Consider the following 22,883-nt stretch of genomic DNA (forward strand, 5'->3'; position numbering starts at 1 on the left):
CCCTGAGGCTCTGGGAAGGGAAGTCATTTGCCAAAGCTCACACATCTGGAAAGTGGTTGACTCAGGATATGAACCCAAGTCTACCTGTCTCTGACACTTAGCTACATCGTTATTTCTCAGGGTCATTGGTATGTGAAGGAGCTCAGTGAAGAGCCCCGCCTTTGCCCAACTGAGAGGTAGACACGGGGACCAGCTGGGTAGAGGTCAGTGACAGTCCTCCGGCTGTGGGAAGCTGGGCTGAGGGACATGGCTTCAGGAGCTGAGTCATAGGAGCTTCCTGCTATCACACCCCAGAATGAAACCGACCCACCAAGGTACAGGCAGAGTGGAAAATGTCAGAACCTTCTCTGCGCACTCCCACCCTTGGGCCCAGGAGTCTGTAGGAGTCTGCCCCTGTAGAATGGACAACACAGGGGCATTAGGAGTGGAGCGCCCTTCCTTTCTGTGGCAGGCTGGCTCCAAAGAGTGGGCGGAGGGCTACGGCAACCATGTCCACTGGGTTCCTTTGGCGGATAAGCCCACCCGTCCCTAATAAGATGAGAAGGGAAGATGAGGGTCCGGACACACGTAGTGCTCTAGGATGCTGATTTTATTCTCCCTCCCTTTCTCATGAAGACCTTTGCCTCTCTGGCTGTGGCCATGGAGAAAGTGCCTGGGCTGTCTGAAGGTCAAATCTGTCCTTTAACCATGACCCCAGTGTTGCTTCCACATCCCCTTCTCCTGCTGCTAGAAGGGAAGTGATAACCGTCTCTCTTTCACCCTGACCTAGGGCTTGGTCATCGAGCGCCTGGGACGGAGACCCCTCCTCATCGGTGGCTTTGGACTGATGGCCCTCTTCTTTGGGATCCTCACTGTCACGCTGACATTGCAGGTGAGAGGATGTGCATGTCATACCCTGAGAGAGGTCAGCATGGAGCTGCCTTCCGGCTCCGGTGCTCTGGGGCCTTGGCTTAGGAAGTTCATAATGTCTACAGACGACTCTGGCAATATGGCATTCCAAGGGCCATCTCGGCTCAGAAGCTGCTGGGTGCCCTCGAGGAGGAGGGTTTGCTAATGGGTCCTGGGACTGGGAGACAGAGACCGGATGTATAGTCCTATCGCTGCCTCTAACGAGCTGTCTGATCTTGGCTAAGATATGTCCCCTCTCTGAGCCTCAGTTTACTCAACTGTGGAGTAGAGGAGACCACACTAGACCACCCCTAAGATGCCTCTTTCGGCTCCCACATTTCAGCACAGGGCGGCTGGTGCTGCCATATGAGGCACTTCCACAATTGTCACGTCATTGCCTGTGCGTTCCAGCAGGGACTCTGCTCCCATCCCTAAAATGGGACAGTTGTCCCTGTACCCAGGGGCATTGGGAGGATTAAGTAAGAAAATGTACCTACAGTGCTTGGAAGGGCACCCAGACATGACAAGTGCTAGGGGAATGTAGGTTTGGGAAAAACCACTGGTGAAAGTGGTATATTTCCCTTTTATGGAGACAGGCAGCTGAGGCATGAATATAAATGAACCTGCTCAAGGTTCTAGTAAATGGCAGAGCTGGGATGAGATTCCAGGATCTTGGGGATTCCTTCTACCCACCCCCCCACCCCACCCCCCATCCNCACCCCCCATCCCCGCACTGCTCGCACAGCCTGCAGTGATGGAGCACTTTCTCGGTGCCTGGAGCCTGGCTCAGCACCAAGGGGAAGCATGAGGCAAGGTCACGGTGGTCAGCAAATCTGGGAGTTTTCAAGAATGAATCCCTGAGTAGAAAGTTGCACGTGTTGATTACTTGCCAAATGTCTTAATGTTGCAAAAAACTCTAGAGAAAGGCAATATTAGCATGGTGGTCCTTCAGAGAGGAAGTGCCGCTGGGTGCACTGACCAGGCAGGAGGCGGAAACATCGGCCCTGGGGGTGATGTGCTGACAGTGACCCCTCCTTCCCGACTGCCAGACCAGGGCTGTCGTACATGGGGTGCCCTTGTAGGCCCCTCAGACTGACCGAGCTGGGTCCCTCACCAGTTGGGTGATGTTTCTGCAGCTGTGGCAGATGTTTGGAAGGGCTGCCTGGAGCAAGTGGGCCCCACTAGGCTTCACTTCAGAAGGTTTCAGAGTTCTTCCCTGCTTGGCTGCCCATCTCTGCCTCTGTCCCTCCTTCCCCACTCCTCCAGCCCTGTTCCCTGGCAGTCTCCAAAGAGCCTGCTCTTTCCTCTTCCTGGGCCCCCCCGCCCCCGCTCAACTGGCTTCTCTTGCTTTCCATACTCAAGAAGCCCTGGACATCTCTTGAATACCTCTTCCTCCAGGAAGCCTTCCCTTACCCCATGTCTCAGTGAGGCACCCTTCTCTGTGTTCCCAGGGACCCCAGGGGCAACCCTGCAGTATCACTTATCACACAGGATTGGCTTTTCCTGTTGACTCATCTCTCTTTTCTGATACAGTTGTGGGAGAAAGGGCCATGCCTGTATCATTTCTGAGCCCAGTGCATGGCACCCAGGAGGAACTAAGAACAATCTGCCAAATGAACTAATAGGTGGATGGATGGATGGATGGATGGATGGATGGATGGATGGATGGTTGGATGGTTGGATGGATGATGGGTGGATGGATGGATGGATGGTTGGATGGATGATGGGTGGATGGGTGGATGGATGGTTGGATGGATGATGGGTGGATGGATGGATGGATGGATGGTTGGATGGATGATGGGTGGATGGGTGGATGGATGGGTGGATGATGGGTGATGAGTGGATGGGTGAATGTATGAATAGATGATGGATGGATAGATGTATGGTGGATGGATCAATGGGTAGATGGATGGATGGACAATGGATGGATGGACGGATGGATGGATGGATGGATAACTTGGTGCAGCAGTGAGCCATGCAGTTTACAAGAGCCCACAGTACTCCCCTCAATCCTAGATCCTCCTTCAGCAAGAGCTGATGGACTTGGACATGGAAGGACTGCTCTCCCCACTCTCTATCCATCACCCTCCACTCTGAACACTTGCTGCTCACCCCTGTGCTGTGCTCTCCTGTGCCTCTGTGCCCTTGCTCATGTAGAACCCTCTCCTGGAACTATTTTTCCTCTCCTTTTGCTCTTGTGTGAACGCGGCTTAACCTTCAAAGCTGAACACAGGCCCCTCCCCTCCCTGAATCTCTAGGTTGGGCTGAGGTGCTCCACCACTTCCAAACATGCTCACCGTGTCCCATCACTGGTGACACCATGTTCTAATGATCAGACGACCAGTCTGCTAGGACACCTTTCCATGCCCAGCACCGAGCCACCTCGACCCTGCCAGACAAGTGACAGCCCCTCCAGACATATTTAGTGACACCAGTTAACTTATCTCTTATCTGTCAGGGCAGCAGGGGTAGAAATGTAGTGTTTCATACAATGAGAGGGATTAACTAAGAAATTTTTTTAAATGTGATAATGCCTATAAAACTTCTCATATTGCCTGCTTCAGACTAAGCACTCAATCAGTGTTAGTTACTCATTTATTTAGCCCGTGCTGTATGCTGAGGACACTGCTAAACTCTTGGGAGGCATCATCTCCTTTCACCTCCTTTCACCTCCTTTGCTGACCACCGTGACCTTGCCTCATGCTTCCCTTGGTGCTGAGCCAGGCTCCGTTGGCAGATGGAATGGCTTGGGGGTTATCATTATCCCCATTTTATGGACACTGAAACCGGGGCTCAGAGATGTGAAGTGACCTGCCCCAGGTCATGCAGATGGATCGGGGAGGTGCTGGGGTGAGAACCCAGGTCTGTCTGCCCCGCTGCCTCCTCCCCTGCCCACACCCCTGCTCTCCTGCAGGACCACGCCTCCTGGATCCCGTACCTGAGTATCGTGTGCATCCTGGCCATCATCGCCTCCTTCTGCAGTGGGCCAGGTAAGGCACGCCGCCTTTCTCACCGGCACTGCCGAGCCGGGGTGTTCTCGCTGTACACAGGGGGGCTTGGGGCCCGGGAGGGGCAAGGCCTGACTGGGAGCGGAGGGGGAGAGAGAGTCCCCTCCCTGTTTAAATGCAGTGATGGCCTTCATCTCCATCCCACAGCTGGCAGGAACAGGTAACAGGCTCACCCAGGGTTGGGGGGCTGACAACACAGACAACAGCACAGCTACAGTTAACGGTTGCGAGAGCTCCGAGCCCGGTACACTAGCTTGGGATGAAGGGGAGGTACTCCACTTACAGTCTGTGCGGCAGAGAAGTGACCGTTAAGCGTGGAAGATGTCATGATACTGACAACAATGATAATAGTAATGGCAGGGATTTATTCATCGCTGCCTATGTGCTCCACGTGGCCGAGTACTTGATGTGCGTTAGCTCATTTAAGGCTTGTGGCAGCTCTAGGGAAGGTGGGGACGGGAGTGAGCTGTGGCGCAGTCACCTGACTCCCAGGGCCCTGATCGCCACCCGATACTGTAGCTGCATGAGGGTGGAGTCTGGAGTGTTCTGAGCCTCAGTTTCCCCAGGACTCACTTCCAGCCCCAGCTCTACCATTTCCCTAGTGGGAAAGTCCTCTGGTCTCCTTGGGCCTCAGTTTCCCCATCTATAAAATGGCCCTGCCATTCCCTGGCTCTGTGTCTGTGTCCTCAGGGGCCCCATCAGACAGGGGCCCCCCTCAGCTGGGACTGAGAAGGGGGTCGGGGCAGGTCTGACACTTGCACACGTCTGTCTGGCAGGTGTGGCTGTGGTTCTTTATTTTGGCTTCTATGTTGATGAAAACAACACTACGTTTCTATCAGTACACATACGACTGAATTGCTTTGTGTTGCTGCTTTTCATGGGCCATCACATTCCATGTCCTATCACATCTGTGATGGATGGACAGCATCTTTCCCCGATTCAGGACAGCAGGCCGTTACAGTGAGATGGCAGAATGGGCTGCAGAACGAGGGAGGAAGGGTGTTAGGCATGCACACATGTGTGCACACACACACACGGACACACACCCACACCGTGTTGTGATGATCAGAGGGCTGAGGAAGACAGAGGCACCCTCCAGGTGACGCAGCGAATCGACCAGAGGACCAACAAGGGCACATGGAAATGTGTTCAGTCCCACAGGGCCCCCCATCACCCCTTCTATGGACAGCATTCACGTGGGCGCCCCTGCAGGGGGGCAGCCAGAGGCCCCAGGGGAACACTGGGCAGCAGACCAGGAGGGCAGCCTCCGCTCCCCCAGGACTTATGGGCTGGTGTGGAAATCCCGCTCGAGACGTCAGGCCCGGTGAGTCCTCTCCTGACCTCTTAATCTACAATCAGCACCTACATGCACACACACACACAAGTACACACATGCACGCGTGCACACGTGCACATGCATTTACACATGCACGCACATCCACACACGCTTCGCCACACCTTCGCTGGCTCATCTGTTTCCTGTATACACTCATTTATTTGATGCAGGGATTGGCAAACTCTTTCTATAAAGGTCCAGATAGTAAATACTTTCACAGGCCACACAGTCTCTATCACAACTACTCACCTCTGCAGCAGGAGTGCAAGCACAGCCATAGACGATGTGCATTCCTGCCACAAATCCCTCCATCACTTGAGTGCTTCAAACAATAGGGAACTCACTACCTCATAAAACTGACAGTTCTATTATCCAGGGTCAGCAAACTATGGCATGTGGGCCAAATCTGGCCCATAGCTTATATCATATGACCCATGAGCAAAGAATTATTTTTCTTTTATTATTTTATAAGAGGAAGTTTGGGGGGCGCCTGGGTGGCACAGCGGTTAAGCATCTGCCTTCGGCTCAGGGTGTGATCCCGGCGTTATGGGATTGAGCCCCACATCAGGCTCTTCTGCTATGAGCCTGCTTCTTCCTCTCCCACTCCCCCTGCTTGTGTTCCCTCTCTCGCTGGCTGTCTCTATCTCTGTCGAATAAATAAATAAAATCTTAAAAAAAAAAAAAAAAAGAAAGTTTGGGGCACCTGGGTGACAGTCAGTTAAGCTCCGACTCTTGGTTTCAGCTCATGTCGTGATCTCAGGGTTGTGAGTTCGAGCCCGGCATTGGACTCCACACTCACCAGGGAGTCTGCTTGAGATTCTCTCTCTCCCTCCCTTTGCCCCTCCCCCCCACCACTTGCTCACTCTCTCTCTCTCAAATAAATAAATAAATCTTTTAAAGAAAAGAAAAAGTTTAACATTTTACATTTTAGAGGGAAAAAGAGAAGAATGTGTGGCAGAGACTACATGTGGTGGCCTAAAAAGGCTAACATAGTTCCTGTTTGACCTTCTGCAGACAGTCTGCCAACCCCTGCTAGAGCCCCTCAATTCTGACATTTGGAAGGTAGCCTGCAGGTAGGGAAGGAGGGATTTCCACACGAGGGGAGCAGCCAGCAAATACACCAGAGTGAAAAAGAAGTTCATGTCAAAGGAACCCAGGTTCTGCCTTTTCTAACACGCCTGTGTGGTTTCAGCGTGTACTCAGATTTCAGGACCCTGGACTAGAGCAGTGGTTTTGAACCTGGCTGCGTGTGTTACAGTCACCTGGCCGGCTTGAAGAACCACAGCGAACACTGAATGTCAGGCCTCACCCGACACCCCCTGAGCCAGGCTGTGGTTTCTGGGTGGAGCCCGGAACCACGGTCCAGAGCTCGGGGCGAGACACCCATTGCTGAGGACATGTTGAGATGGGCTGGAAGCAGACCCAGAGAGCCCAGGGAGTTGAGTTGCACTAAGGATTTATGATTTTATCCTGAGCTCCAGAGAGGTCTGTTGGGGGGTTTGAGGCATAAGTGTCACGGGGCAGATTTGCAGTGGAAGAGGGCATCTGGGAGGCAGACGGGAGGGGAGGGAACAAATCAGAGGAGGAGGCACCAACCAGGGGCCCGACGGGTAATGCAGTCTGCAGCAAACCACCGGAACGAGGGCGGTGAGCCTAGGCACTGCCTCCCTGACAAGGAGCCCAACGTGTCCCTGGGACAAGAGCAGGTCATGGAGGGGAAGCTCTCCGCTTCACAGTGTGATCGTAGTGCTTTCCGGGTTATCTTCTTCCGGAACAGCTGTTTTCCCGGGAGGAACCATGAATGTTCATGTTGTATCTCAGTGGACATCTTCTTCCATCTGCTTCCAAGTAGGCCAAATTGGACTCACCCATAACCCTGAAGTACTTTCCCGACCAAAACCTTTAAGCTTTGCCTAGTGTTTTGTCCCAAGCCCCCGCTCTTCCTACAGTGGTGCTGGTTTTACTCCCATTGTGGGCAAACACGGTTTTCTTCTGATCACAGAGCCTGCTGAGTTTCTGGCGGTTTAGATTCCAAGCTCTCCCTCAGCATCTGGGAGCCTCCCTAAAGGGAAGTCCACCTGCCCTCCCTACTCCCAGGTCAGTGTGGGCCCCTTACCCTCTGCTCCCCCAAGCCCTGCCATGCTTGCCCAGCTGCCAGGCCGCACCCGCTATAGGACTGACCAGGCTTTAGAAACTTCTCTTCAATTCACATTGACAATGCACAGATTAGGCCCCAGGGAAATTACCTAAGGGAGGCTGCCACTGGGGTTGGGAGATGATTTTAACTGGACGGGAAGGAGGGGAGGAGCAGATCCAAGGAGGAGCCATACTGGGAAGGTGTGGCTCAGAAATGCTGATAGATCAGGGGCTGAGAGACTCCCTTTTGAGGCTGCCCCTGCAGGATTAAGTGAAAGGACCATCCTCCCAGGAAAGACACCAGGAGTTTGTCTGAGGCAACTTCTGTGATGAGCAAATCAATTCAGGGAGTCTTGATGGGGAGTTGGAACGAGGTGAAGGGAAAGAGAGAAACAGGACAGGCCGTTTCCTGCTACGTATTTTATCTGCGTGCATAACCCCGGGGCAGTGGCCGTGACAGCTCATAAATGAGGCCCCATAAACGAGCTTTATCTTTGAGGGAAAGGAGAGGCCACCAAAGCGTTTCAGTTACAGTGTGAAAAACCTTATGACGTGGCACCAAGCGAAACCTTCCAGGGGAGGTTTCCATGCTGGTGGGGAGGACAGACACACCACCACCTACCCCGCAACTCGGAGTATTGTCACTGCTCTTAGAAGGTCATTCTGCTCTAAATGCTCTAGAGGCCTAGAGCCACCGTGCTGTGGACCTATCCAGTGCCTAGTGACTGGAAAAAGGGCTCCCCTGTCTATCCTGTTGATTTAGTCTGGAAAGACAATTACGGACTCTCATCTTAGAAAGATAGAGAGAGAGAGAGAGATAATCATTCACTCATTCACCCATTTCACAAATAGTGAGGGCAGGCATCCTTCCAGGCCTGGAGATAATAATGGTGAAACACACACGCACGTACACGTACACACAATCAGCACACTCAAACTGGGCTAATTGGAGGAATGTTTGACACCAAGACAAGTTGTAATGGTAAAGGCAGATTATAGGGAAATGTTAAAGACTCGATCATTTAGATGATCTCGACATAGGACACTAACTTCCGATGTCTATCCCTCCACCTGTCGGCCATGCAGGAAGCAAAACAATTTACTGAAAGTTAACTCATCAAAAGTCAGTACTGAAGGTGAAATTACTGAAAGCCAAATCATACAGAAAAATAATTTGCTGGATTTATCTTCTTTATCTATGGAGAATGTACAGAATTCTGTACAGAAAAGAATAGTTTTTAACAGCTTTTATAGATCTCTGTGTTGTTCATTTTGTCTATATAAGTGAATTTTGAAGAACTTTCCTCTTTTTTTCTTCACTCCCTGTTGTAGGCGGAGGTTAGCGGGGAGTGGGAGGCACAGCTGAGTGACATTAAGTATATTCTCATCTACAGTAAGAATACGTGTCCTCCTCCTGCTCTAAATCCATTGGTTTCAGAGATTCATGTAGAAACTGACTGGATTTGGATAGCAAGGGTATGTCAACACATTTATCTTAATTTATTTTATTCTGTGTTTGGGAAACAAGAGTGTGGGTAGCAAAGGTTCAGATAGCCAGGGCTCCCTACCTGTCCATAGACTGGTTTCTCTTATTAATGTATTCTCTCTTTTTTTTAATTTTATTTATTTATTTTAGAGAAAGAGCAAGTTTGCGAGTTGGGGGGGGCAGAGGGAGAGGGAGAGAGAATTCCAAGCAGATACGGGGCTCGACCCTGAGATCACAACCTGAACCAAAACCAAGAGTCAGGTGCTCAACCTACTGAGTCACCCACGTGCCCCTCTTACTAACGTTTTCTTTTTCTTTCTTTTTTTTTTTAAGATTTTATTTTTTATTTATTTGAAGAGATAGAGACAGCCAGCGAGAGAGGGAACACAAGCAGGGGGAGTGGGAGAGGAAGAAGCAGGCTCATAGCGGAGGAGCCTGATGTGGGGCTCGATCCCAGAACGCCGGGATCAGGCCCTGAGCCGAAGGCAGACGGTTAACGACTGCGCCCCCCAGGCGCCCCTTACTAACGTTTTCTTATTCATAACGCATTTTACATCTCTGGCTTTGGCTGCATTGACCTTGAGCCAACCTTGTGACATTCATTAGTCACTTCTCTGAGCCCTGCTTCCTGGCCAGGACAGGAGACAGCACCCCCTGCTGCCCCAGCTAATGCACAGGGAGGATTTCGGGCTCCAGAGAGGCCATCTGTGTACGCTTTGGAATTTCACTGCTCTTCTGCCAAAATCTGCAGTGATTTGGGCAAGGCCATGTCCCTCTGTGGCTCTCGGTTTCCCCATCGGTGAAATGAGGGGCTGACCCAGAAAAGGAGTTCTCCGACTGGGCAGCTACCCTTCAGAACCCCCCACCTCTGGTCAAACATAACCCCAGGGCCCTGTCCAGGCCGCTCGGCAGGCAACAGGAATGGCATTTTAACGTGTATTCTGAATAATTCCTAAGCTGCCAGCCCAGCCCAAACTACTCCTGTCTGTGGAAGCTTCTAGACTTAGTGACTAGCTCCATGACTGCCCAAAGACCCATGCTCAGTGAGCTAGCCAATCTGAGCACTGGCCATTGACATCTCGGGGACAGACCCTCAGGACGACAGTAAAAGTCACAGTAATGATGGTAACAGTGAAAGTGTGGGCAGTCGTGTATCTCACGGGTGTTTTGGGATCTGTGCTGGGTGTCTCACTCGAGCCACCTCTCTCTGGCCTCACACCAGCCCCACGGGCAGACTGCTGCCTTCCCAGCGTGCACATGAGGGAGCTGGGCCCCCGAGAGGCTCTGCTCTCCAAAGTCACTTGTGGCAGGTGCTCCCCAAGTCAGTGGGAGGGCAGTGCTTGTGCTCCTAGCTACTGCAGTGGGGTGAGCAGTGCAACCCCCCCCCCAGATTTGAGTCTGTGCGGGACCTCAGAATGTGACCTTGTTTAGAAGTAGGTCTTTGTAGCTGTCATTTTTAAGGATCTCAAGACGAAATCACCCTGGATTGAGGGTGGGCCTAAAATCCAATGACTGGTGTCCTTATAAGATGAGGAGAGGACACGGGGAGACACGCAGAGGAGAAGGTAATGGGAAGACAGAGGCAGAGATTCCAGGGACGCGGCGACAGTCACAGAACACTGAGGATTGCTAGCAACACCAGAAGCTAAGAGAGCCTCAGGACAGCTCCTCGCTCAGGGCCTTTGGGAACATGAACCCTGCCCGCACGCCGACTCCCACTCTTGCCCCCAGAACTGGGAGAGAACACCTTTCTGTCAGTTCAGGTCACCAGGTTTGCAGTGATGGGTTAGGCGGCCTTGGAAACTAGCAGGGCACAGAGTTGGCAAGAAACTGTTTCCTGACCCCCAGGCAGCTGCAGGTACAGGGCCAGTGGGCTTGGAAATGAGGGGCTTGCATCACCTGACCCTTCATGCCAAGCAGGAGGGCAGCAGGGTGCTTGCCAGGCTCAGGGGCACGTTCGGCTTATTCAAGAAGACCGGGCTTAACTTTTAAAATTGGTACTTTCTGCTGAGCGGTAGGTACTTTGCCGCATTCACCCTGGTTCTCACAGCACCCTGCAAAGGAGACACCCTGTCCCCGACGAGGACACCTCTACGCAAGGAACCTGCCTTGCCACATCACCCGGGGCACAGGTGGCCCGCCAGGATTTGAACCCATGTCTCCCCAGCTCTGCGGTCTCCTCTTTCCTGTGGTTTTCCCTCCTTCGTTTCTGCAAACACTTCGTTTTCCTACTTATCTCTTTCCCACAGTCTAAGGCAGAGTTAATTAGTGAGCTTATCTCCTGAAACATGAGTAGGAAAATGTGGCGCTGCTGCGTCCTCTGCGGGAAGGATCCTCCCTCCGAAGCAACCCCAAGCAAATGCTGCTCTGGGGAAGAATTTGGGCCTCCAGAGTGTCAACGCGCAAGCCTGGATTTTCAACAGTAATGTGGAAAATTCTGGTCCTGCAGTCCCTGAAATGAGTGACAGGTGCCCAGCTTCCAGGCTCTTCTGCGGTGTCTGCTGGCTGCTGTCTTCCTCCCAGCTGAGCGATCCCTAGGAACCTGGCAATGGAGTCTGACACTTCACTGTTCCTCACAACCGTGGAGGCGAGAGCCTGATTCTCCATCTGAGGGTATCAGCTTCCTGAGGCTGCTATCATGCAGGATCACAAACGGGAGCCTCTAAGGGACAGAAATGCATTCCCTGGCAGCGCTGGAGAGCAAAGTCAGACATGAAGGGGGGGGCAGGGCCGGAAGCCCTGGGGATGAATCTGTTCCAGGTCTCTCTCCTGGCTTCTGGTGGCGGCCGCCTATCCTCGACTTGCAGCCACATCCCCCCATCTCTGCCCCGTCTTCACATGGCCTTCTCCCTGGTGTCTGCCCCGCACCCCTTGGCCTCCCTCTTACAGGGGTCCCTGTGATGCACTTCAGACCCACGCTGCTGATCACTCACTGAATCTTGAGAATTAATAGAACGCAGTTCTTGGGGACAAGGCAGGGTGAGGCAGGGCTGTGGCCGCTGCTACAAATGACCAGTTATGCGGGGGCTGAGAACCACAGGAATTTCCTCTCCTACAGCTCTGGGGGTCAGAAGTCTGAAATCACTTGCACTGGGCAACAATGGTTCCCTCTGTCTCCAGGGGCATTTGCTTGCTTGCCTTTTCCCACTGAGAGACCGCCCACACCCCAAATCTTGTGGCCCCTCCTCAGTCCTCTGAGCCAGCAACATGGCATCTTCTCTCACCTCTGACCTCCTGTCTCCTCTGTAGAAGGACCCTGGGATTGCCCAGGCCCACCCAGATTGCATAGCCTATTCCAGAATAACCTTCCCATCCCAAGGTCCTTCATTTAATCACACCTGCAAAGTCTCTTTTGTCATACAAGCTAACGTGTTCGCAAATTCTGGAGCTTCAGATGGGGACGTCTTTGTGAGAGAGTTGGGGAGGCGTGGGGAATGGGACAGTCGGGTACTAATAGCCTTTCCTAAGGTTAAAATGCATGAGATAGCAGGATATATTTGGGAAGTGGGCAAGGGGTCCAGGTGGCTAGCGGCATTATGGGGGAGCTGGGTGTTAGCAGAGGGGACTAAAAGGTGGGCAGGACCAGATCGGACCCCACCTGTGTACTCAGCTTGAATAGTGATTGGACGAGTCTTCTCAGCTGGCGTAACCAAGAAGCACAGACTGAGAGGTTTAAACACCAGGACTGTCCTGTCTCACGATCCAGAGGCTGGAAGTCCCAGAGCGAAGTGCACGCAGCGTTGGTTCCTTGTGAGGCCTCTCTCCTTGCCTCACAGTTGGCATCTTCTCCCTGTGTCCTCATATGCTTGTCCCTCTTTCTCTTATGCGGACACCAGTCATCCTGGATCAGGGCCTGCCTGTCTGCCCTCATTTTGCCTTAATCCCCTCTTTAAAGCCCCCATCTCCAAAGACAGTCACATTCTGAGGTCCTGGAGGTTTCCTAACATTCTTCCACATGAATTTTGTAGGGGGTGTCGAGAGGGGATGACACAATTCAGCCCATAACACTGATTCAAAGTAAAAGTCCTGGAACAAGAAGCCTCCACAGGTCAGGCACTAATTCTGCCTCTTATTAACAGTGTGGCTTCGGGCAAATGGCTTAATCTCTCTGGGTCTCACCTGAAAATTAAATGTAACCATAGTACCTACCTTGCTGGCCCTGGAACCATGTGCCAGACATTCCTATAGGTGCTGGGGATGCAATAAAAACAAGAGACGAAAACACCTGTCACCACGGAGCACTTGCTATAGTGGAGGGAGACAAAAAACAATATGAAAAGTCATTTATCACGTGTGTTGGAATGGGATAAGCACTGTGGCGAAAATTAGAGCAGGGAAGGTGGGTGGGAAGCACCTCTGGGAAGGTATTGAATTTGACCTGGGGTTGTTAGGGAAGGCCTCCGTGGCAAGATGACAATTGAGCAAAGATTTGGGGAAGGGTTGGAGGGAATGAGACATGCAGATAGCTGAAAGAGCACACTCAGCAGAGGGATCAGTCAGTGCAAAGGCCCTGAGGCAGGAACATGTCTGATCTGCTGAGAGAACAGCAAGGAGGCCAGTGAGGGCAGAGAGAGTGAAGGTAGAGCAGCTGGAGATGGAATTGAATTGCGAGTGATGGAAGATAGGAAGACAGGCAGGTCGTGTGCTGCTCTGTGAGCCATTTTAAGGACTTTGGGCTTTTTGTTTGGGAAAGATGGCAGCCTTTTGGGGATTTGGGGCAGGGGAGTGACAGCTTCTAAGCTCCATTTTAAAAGGATGTTCTTGACTGCTGTGTTAAAACAGGCTGTAGGAGGCCAAGGGTAAAAGCTGGGAAACCAGTCAGAAAGTTCTTACAATCAGGCAGGCAAATGGCAGTGGCCCCTTGGACCAGGGTGGCAGTGGAGGAAGTGGTGAGAGATGGTGAATTCCAAACACAGTAACATTTGTAAGTTTTAGCAGACTGAATGCTTTGGCTGGTTGGTTGTGGGATGTGGAGCAAGACCAGAGCAAGACCAGAGCCAAGAGACTCAAGCATGGTGCTGCCATTAACTGAGGAGGCGAAGGGAGCAGATTAGGGGTCAGTCTTGGACATGGTAGCATAGATGTGAACTTTAGCCATCCCAGGACAGGTGAGCTGGCATATGTAAAGTACAGGCCTTGTCACAGGGTAGCTTGTCCAGAACCCGATGCCAAGATGCAGTTTGGGATGAGGAATGTTTATCAGGGGTCCGCACCCATTGAAGGGAGGCACAGGGTGGGTGGTGGGAGAGGTTGGGCTGTGATGCGGGCCCAAGAACAGCTCAGCCAACCCATAGGGAGTCTGCAGCTGAAACGGCCCATCAGAAAGGCCATGCTGTGGCCCAGGTCTTTTTACGCACTGCCTGCAGTCCTTGGAAGTGGGCCACCCTGGGAAATGTATGCTTTGTGGCCAGGTGGTCCTCTACTGCTGAGGCTGACCCTAACGGGGCTGGAGGCATGTGCCAATAGCCCTCCTTCCCTGAACCCTGATCAGGACGGTGCAGCTCCATGCCTGTCACGCCCACATGCCCTTATCTGCAATTCCAAAATTCAAGAAACTCAGGAAAAACAATTATTTTTCAGTAGTTTGGCACCAAACCTGACCTGAGCAGGTGTTTGCCTCTTTGCTGTCTTTTCATCCCACTTAGTGAGACTCTTGATGACCCTTTCCTTCAAGCTCTCTTCCTCAGGCTATTGCAGGTCTGTTTCCTACATCTTCCCTCCCTGGCTGTCCGTCCTTTGTCCCCTCCAGCTCTCATCTTCTTCCTGTGCATGGATGCTGGCACTCCCCAGGCTCTGCCCTTGACCCATGCACTTCTCACTGCAGACGCTGTCCCAGGATGATCTTCTCCACTGATAGTGTCCATGTCCACTCTTCTCTGGTGCCCCCACTCCTGCTCTCCACCTACACTTCCCTCCCAAGTTCCAGACCCAGGGGTCTACTTCCTTACAGTTCAACTCCACACAGACATCATATGGGTTCCTAAAAACTGAACATGCCCAGTCAGAAATCATCATTTCCTCCCTAAATCTGCTTTTCCTCCTGTATCCCCTTATTTCAATGTATGAAGCCACCAACGACCTACTTGCTCTGTAGGTCATCCTAAACTCTCCATCCCCCTTGTTCCTCACTCCCACACAGGCAGAGGTTTTGAGGTGGGCTTAAAATATCACTATCAGCGCTCAATAAGAAACCAACAAATCTCAGCTGAGTACTGCAATTTGACAATTATCATCATCACCACTACCCCCCCACCATCATCACCACCACCATCATCACCGTCATCACCACCACCATCATCATCACCACCGTCACCATGACCACCACAGTCACTGCATTATCATCACCATCATCACCATCATCACCACCACCATCATTACCATCACCACCATCATCTCCACCATCATCCTCACCATCATCACCACCACCATCATCACCATCATCACCACCACCATCACCATGACCACCACTGTCACTGCATTATCATCACCATCACCATCATCACATCATTACCACCACCATCATTACCATCACCACCATCACCACCACCATCATCTCCACCACCATCACCATGACCACCACTGTCACTGTATTATCACCACCATCACCATCATCACCAGCACCGTTTATTGAGCACTTATTTGGGCCAGGCACAGCACTAAGTACATTACCCATATTACCTCCTTTAACAAGAAACTCAAGTTAGTTGAGGCAGAAAGTGAGGCATTTGCATTTGTATCAGAAATGCACATGGACTCAGAGTGCAGGCTGGGGCTGGCAGGGAAACAGACCCGAGGGAAACCACTTCCGTCTTCATTTCTTCTCTAATATTGTTAATGACCAAACTTTCGTGGGGGCCTAGGGAATTAGTATTAACCTTACTTAAATTCTCATTTTTCCAAATGAGATGGAATTACATGGTCGTGATTCACTTCTCTGAGGTGTCAAAAACAAGCTGCAAAATGGAAAAGTGGCCCACTGTGTTCACACGCTGTCCATCATTGAATCTGAAGGATGGCAAGATTCATGCTGATAAAAGTGCTTGAAGGATTTCCCCTCAGCTCCCCATACTAGGGGCAGGATGGCCAGCATTTAGGGGGGATTTTAGGTACCCAAAAGTTGACCCTTAAGGAGCAAAAATAGGTGATGTTCCCCAGAGAGGCAACTGAAGTGGGAAGGACCTTGGCTCAGAGGCCCTCCCATTGGTTCAAGTCCCCACGCAACCACCAGTGTGGCTTTGGCCTTCTTACCCTTGCTTGTGTCAGTTTCTCCACATGTGAAATGGGCCACAGTTGTCCTGAGGATGAAGCAGGTCAACATACAGGAAGCAAGTGTGGATGTGGCCCGCGTGTAGACGACTAAAGGGAAAAATCTTCCAGGCAGAGGCAGTAACGAAGGCAAGAACCTGCCTGGCAAGTTCCAGAACAGTGCTGCCTAATAGAAATATAATTCAAGCCACAAATGTAATTTAAATTTTTCTAGTAGCTACATTCAAATAGTAAAAAAGGAACTGATAAAATTACTTTTGATAATGTATTGTATTCAGCCCAGTTGTCGAAAACATTATCGTTTCAGCTTGGAATGATTATATAAAATGTGTTAATAGGGTATTCTAAATTTCTTTTTTTTTTTTTAATACTCAGTCTTTGGAATTGGTGTGTACTTTATTCTTACAGCACATCTCAATTCAGACTGGCTACGTGTCAGGCTCTCAACAGCCCCATGAGGCAAGGGCTGCCATGTTAGTGCCGTTCTGAAAAGAGCAAGGCCATGTGTGTGGTGGGAGTGGCATGAACAGGGTGGAAGGGAAGGGAAGTCAGAGAGTGGGAAGGAACTGTAAGGCACTGTTAGGTCAGCTGTTGGATCCCAGTGCCGTGGGAAAGTGTTGGAGGGTCTGACTGGAGGGCTGATGGGATCTGATTTCTGTTTGACTGTCGTGGGTAACAGATTGAAGGATGTGCACCCCAGTGTCCTCAGAGACCTGCTCTGCGGCAAGTCATTCAATAGTAATAATAGTAGCAGTGGTGATAGTGGTGGTGGTAATAGTAGCCGTAGTAGTGGTAATAGTGGTAGTGGTGGTAGTAATAGCAGCAGTAGTAGAAGCAATAGTAGTAGTAGTGGTAATAGTGGTGGTGGTAATAGTAGTAAGTAGTGGTGGTGGTAATATTAGCAGTGGTAGCAGTAGTAGTAATAGTAGTAGTGGTGGTAGTGGTAATAGTGGTGGTGGTAATAGTAGTATGGTGGTAATATTAGCAGTGGTAGTAGTAGTAGTAGTGCTAATTGTGGTGGTGGTAATAGTAGAGGTAGTGGTAGTAGCAATAGCAGTACTGGTAATAGTGGTGGTGGTGGTAGTAGCAGTGGTAGTAGTAGTGGTGGCAGTAGTAGTGGTGGTGGTGGTAATATTAGCAGTGGTAGTAGTAGTAGTGGTGGTGGTAGTGGTAATAGTGATGGTGGTAATAGTAGTAGTGGTGGTAATATTAGCAGTGGTAGTAGTAGTAATAGTAGTAGTAGTGGTGGTAGTAGTAGTGCTAATTATGGTGGTGGTAATAGTAGTGGTAGTAGTAATAACAGGACTGGTAATAGTGGTGGTGGTGGTAATATTAGCAGTGGTAGTAGTAGTAGTGGTGGTGGTAGTAGTGGTAGTAGTTAGTAATGCTAATTGTGGTGGTGGTAATAGTAGTGGTAGTAGTAATAACAGTACTGGTAATAGTGGTGGTGGTGGTGGTAGTAGTAGTGGTAGTAGTAGTGGTGGTAATATTAGCAGTGGTAGTAGTAGTAGTGGTGGTGGTAGTAGTGGTAGTAGTAGTAATGCTAATTGTGGTGGTTAATAGTAGTGGTAGTGGTAGTAGTAATAGCAGTACTGGTAATAGTGGTGGTGGTGGTGTTAGTAGTAGTGGTAGTAGTAATAGCAGTACTGGTAATAGTGGTGGTGGTGGTGGTAGTAGTAGTGGTAGTAGTAGTGGTGGCAGTAGTAGTGGTGGTGGTGGTAATATTAGCAGTGGTAGTAGTAGTAGTAGTGGTGGTAGTGGTAATAGTGGTGGTGGTAATAGTAGTAGTGGTGGTAATATTAGCAGTGGTAGTAGTAGTAATAGTAGTAGTAGTGGTAGTAGTAGTAGTAGTGCTAATTATGGTGGTGGCAATAGTAGTGGTAGTAGTAATAACAGTACTGGTAATAGTGGTGGTGGTGGTAATATTAGCAGTGGTAGTAGTAGTAGTGGTGGTGGTAGTAGTGGTAGTAGTAGTAATGCTAATTGTGGTGGTGGTAATAGTAGTGGTAGTGGTAGTAGTAATAGCAGTACTGGTAATAGTGGTGGTGGTGGTGTTAGTAGTAGTGGTAGTAGTAATAACAGTACTGGTAATAGTGGTGGTGGTGGTAATATTAGCAGTGGTAGTAGTAGTAGTGGTGGTGGTAGTAGTGGTAGTAGTAGTAATGCTAATTGTGGTGGTGGTAATAGTAGTGGTAGTGGTAGTAGTAATAGCAGTACTGGTAATAGTGGTGGTGGTGGTGTTAGTAGTAGTGGTAGTAGTAATAACAGTACTGGTAATAGTGGTGGTGGTGGTAATATTAGCAGTGGTAGTAGTAGTAGTGGTGGTGGTAGTAGTGGTAGTAGTAGTAATTGCTAATTGTGGTGGTGGTAATAGTAGTGGTAGTGGTAGTAGTAATAGCAGTACTGGTAATAGTGGTGGTGGTGGTGTTAGTAGTAGTGGTAGTAGTAGGGTGGTGGTGGTGGTAGTAGTAGTGGTAGTAATAATGCAACAGTAACAAGCAGCCACTTTCACATCTATCATATCACCCTGTTAGATCAATGCACCCATTTTACAGAGAAGAAAACTGGGAGGCTGAGAGGAAGTAATTGACCCCACATATCACAGTTAGTATCAGAGAGAGGACTTGGGCCCCTTCCCCTGGGCCACACTCCCTCCCCATCCTCCTGAAATGGCTGGCTGGAGGCAGAAGGGCCCCAGGAGAGGCACCCGGCCCTGCCTCAGTTCTCTGCATTATGTCCTTTCATTCTGGAGCCATATGCTTTGAAATACTCTGTTTGCTAAGATGAGACATCATGGGCCCTGGGCCAGATTCCTGCAAACCCAAGTTCCTGCAGGAATCTTGGGCTGTCTCATTGGTCTGATGGTGGCCGATCTTCAAAACCCACCAAACACAGTACCAGCTCCCACTCATTTCCTTCTTTTGTGTTAACTCACTCCTGCCACATGGCACCGAGAGAGAGGCATGGGCTTGGGGTCTGATCAGGCCACCCCCTCTGACTGCCCCTGACATCCTCGGAAAGTGACTTAGCTTCCCTCAGTCGCATTTCCTTGTCTGCAAAATGAGACCAGCAGCCCCCACTTCGTTTAGCGATAGGCACAGGGCCTGGCACACAGAAGGTGCTTGGTGAGTTTTAATTTCCTTTCTTGCCTCCCTCCCTTTATTAAAGCGTATTTAAATGGATTCCATAACAACACAAAGTATAAACTCAGAGTTCTAGAAAGAAATGAAAAATGGTCTGATAGAAATTGGTTTTTCACAAGCTCCCCAAGATGATAAACAGATGGTAATTTAATGATGCCATGACGTGAGTTTCTGGAGAAAATTCTAGAACAGGGTTCCCCAACCTCAGCACTGCTGACATTGGAGCTGGCAATCCTTTGCAGTGGAGGTAGTCCTGGGCGTGGTGCGATGTTGACCAGCGTCCCTGGCCTCTACTCCCCAGCTGCCAGTAGCGTCTCCTTTCAGTTGTGACAACCAAAAATGTCTCCAGACGTGGCCACATGTCCCCTGGAGTCAGAATCACCCCTAGTTTATTTATTTATTTATTTTTGGTAAATCTGAATTTATTTCTTCCTTTGTGTTTTCGTGCATTATTTTTTTTTAATTTTTTATTAAGTTATGTTAGTCACCATACAGTACATCCTTAGTTTTTGATGCAATGTTCCATGATTCATTATTTACGTATAACACCCAGTGCACCATGCAATACGTGCCCTCCTTAATACCCATCACCAGGCTAGCCCAACCCCCCACCCCCTCCGCTCTGAAGCCCTCAGTTCGTTTCCCTGAGTCCATAGAGAATCACCCCGTTTAGAACCACCGTCGTAACCTGGTATTTTGGCGTAAGTACAGGCTCGAGAATCAAACCAACCTGGCCCTTCACCTGTTGCTGTGTGACGTGGGGCAAGTCAGCCTGTGTGTGTGTGTGTGTGTGTGTGTGTGTGTGTGTGTATAAGTGAGTGTGTGTCTTCACATCTCTACTTCTTTCTTTGTATCTAAATAACAGCCTTTTCTTGAGCATCAGCTGTGTGTCATGTATTATAATGCTCCTGTGATTCCTACCAGAAGCCTCTGGGATCATTACCCATTTTACAGGGGAAGAAACTGAGGCACAGAGACGCGGCTCATACAGGGTCACGCAGCCAGTTTCAGGCAAGCCTGTTTTCAAGTCTAAGCAAATCGGCTTCATGCCCTGTGCTCTTCTAAACCCTGCCCCACAGCTGTGAAATGCACACGAGGCAGGAGGACCTCCTAGCACATCTAGAACCTGGCCAGGCACATAGTAAATGCTCAGTAAACACTGGCTCCCCTCCTTGCTGAGTCAGTTTCATCCAAGAAGCTTCTTAGGGTCCCACATTCCACGGTTACATCGCAAAGTGTATATATTGGAATAGGAAAGGAGCTCGCAATCTGCTAGTGATCTTCGCTTGTGTCAGGGTAGCACACCTGCAGGGGTTTGACTCAACAAGTGGGGGGAAGGGGGGTACTGAAACAGCAGGGGACGAATCGCATGCTCTTGCTCACATGCTCAGAAGAGGTGGGAGCTGGGTCTTCAAACCCATCTCCTGCTTCCAAGCCAAGACCTTTCTGAGGCACCTTGTCTGTGTGCATAGGGCATCTTTTAGACGTCTGTATTAGGTTCCTGTTGCTGTCGTAAAAAATCATCACAAACAGTGGATTAAATCAGCACGTATATTATCTTACAGTTCTGAGCTCAAATGTCTAAATGGGTTGGCAGGGCTGTGTGCCTCCCCGAGGTTCCAGGGCGGGAATTCATCCCCCAGCTTCTCTAGCTTCTAGAGCCTTCTATGCTGCTTTCTGCGTGGTCCCTCCTCCATCTTCAAACTTCTGCTTCTGTACTAACTTCTCTTCTTCAGACTTTGACCCTCCTGCCTCCCTCTTTTAAGGACCCTCATGATGACACTGAACTGTCCGGACGATCCAGGATTTTTCCCATCCTAACATCCTTCACTTAATCCCATTGGCAAAGTCCCTTTGCCCTGTAAGGTGACACATGTACAGGTTCGGGGGGTTGGGACATGGACTTCTTTGGAGGGAATGATTCTGTCACTGCTTCCTTCACGCTCTAAGTTTGCATGAGGGAAATTAAGCACCGAGAATATGAAATGGCATTTTCTCTATTTCATGCCTCCCATGGCATCTTTTTTTTTTTTCAAAATTTTTGTTTGTCAGCACTGACCAAATGGGCAAGCTTTGTTCTGAGGTCTCATGATAGTACCCCTCCCGCCCCCTTAGGGTAATTCACCCTCATATCGCACGGCTTGAAGCGGGGGGGTTCTTGAGGTTGCAAATGAATGGCGCTGAGACCTTACTAACAAACTCCTCCCTCTGCCTCCATGGCATCTTGATGCAGTCGAGACACTCCGGGCTTCACGCTCACCCAGCAGGTCCCCCTGGCACTCTGCAGTTCCAAAGCCACACTCGGGAGACATGAAAGTCTTCACTACATCAAACAAGCCTCTGGCGAGATAGCTGGTTCTGAGAGCACATCAAACCCAATGTGTGGAGGGCTGTTTCTCCAAGACAGAGACAGCCTCTAATGGGAGGTCTTGCCCGCCACCGAGTCTCATCTACCAGACTCAGTCAGGGGGAGTGGGTCCATATCAGTGCATTGCCTTGCCCCTGGGGTTCTCCATCTGTGCACCCAACGTCTTGAGTTAAATAAAATATGGGTGCAAATATAAAATCAAGCGTGTTAGAATTTTGTCTGAAAGGGGCCCACAGGGGCTCTCTTTATGAGGAAAGTAATGCATGCTTTAGTCTATGGATTTCATCTGTGTTGGCTGTTTACAGTATTTTTTTCTTTTTTTGCTCTCTTAACTTATTCTCTGTTACGTCCCAAATGAATTCATTCAACAAAAGATTTTGGGCACACGCCAGGTGCCAGGTACTGTGCTCTATACTGACGATGCGGAACTAGAGTCAGAGACATTTTCCTTTCATCTGGAGTTGATAATCTAATTGAGAGGACAGACACTCAAACTGATCATTACAGACCAAGCTGGGAAGGGTAAACATAATGAGCTTGACCGGCAAGTCTAAAAGGGAGGAGCTGGAAAGGTAAGGTGGATAGGTGAGCGCATTCTTAGTTTAGAAGTATTTACCAAGCACTTCTTACGTTGATCTGGGCACCAGTGAATGACACTGGGACGTGCTCTCTGTTCTTGGACCTTACGTCTCACCGGATGGGGGAAGGGGCCATCTCAGACCGCAAGCTGCCCCCCCCAAAATGCATATTGATAGAACCATGACCAGTAAACTAATAAATACTTTAAAGTGAGTGACAAATGCTAAGAAGGAATAAATAGAGTAAGGGACTAGAGTCATGGCAGTGTTAGTGAGAGTGAATAGGAAGTCCTCTGTGAGAAGCTAGCACTGGAGACAAGACTTGGATGCTAAGAAGGAAGCAGCCCTCTGAGAACCTAGGAGAAGAATGTGCAAAGGTCCTGAGGCAGGAACTTACTTGAAAGGGTCAAGGAAGGCTGGAGTATTGTTAGCAAGGGAAGGAGATGAGTTAGAGAGATAGCAGGGGCCCACTAATGGGGGAGCTCACAACTCTGCTAAACAGTTGGGATTTTCTTTTCTATTTTTTTCCTTTTTTCCATTCAAGTATAATTAACACACAGTGTCCTATTAGTTTTGGGTGTACAGTATTATGATTCAACAATTCTGTAAATTCCTCAGTGCTCATCAAGATAAGAGTAATTTTCATCCCCATCACCTACACCACCCCCCACACC

General features: G+C 49.9%; 1 protein-coding gene across 6 annotated transcripts in view; it reads left to right on the forward strand.

Annotated features, from left to right (window-relative positions):
- SLC2A9 (solute carrier family 2 member 9) overlaps positions 1–22,883 on the forward strand; it is a 188,879-nt gene that overhangs the window by 133,354 nt on the left and 32,642 nt on the right. For 3 of the 6 annotated variants that reach the window (XM_034672125.1, XM_034672126.1, XM_034672122.1), the window contains 3 exons: positions 770–871; positions 3,803–3,878; positions 5,050–5,220. In XM_034672125.1, coding sequence (XP_034528016.1) covers positions 770–871; positions 3,803–3,878; positions 5,050–5,220 — 349 coding nt within the window. Of the gene's footprint in view, positions 1–769; positions 872–3,802; positions 3,879–5,049; positions 5,221–7,234; positions 9,012–11,103; positions 11,124–22,883 lie in introns of those variants that run through there. The other 3 variants (XM_034672127.1, XM_034672128.1, XM_034672124.1) reach the window with 3 other exon arrangements.

Source organism: Ailuropoda melanoleuca, chromosome 11 (genome assembly GCF_002007445.2).
Source record: "Ailuropoda melanoleuca isolate Jingjing chromosome 11, ASM200744v2, whole genome shotgun sequence".
Taxonomy (NCBI): Eukaryota; Metazoa; Chordata; class Mammalia; order Carnivora; family Ursidae; genus Ailuropoda; species Ailuropoda melanoleuca.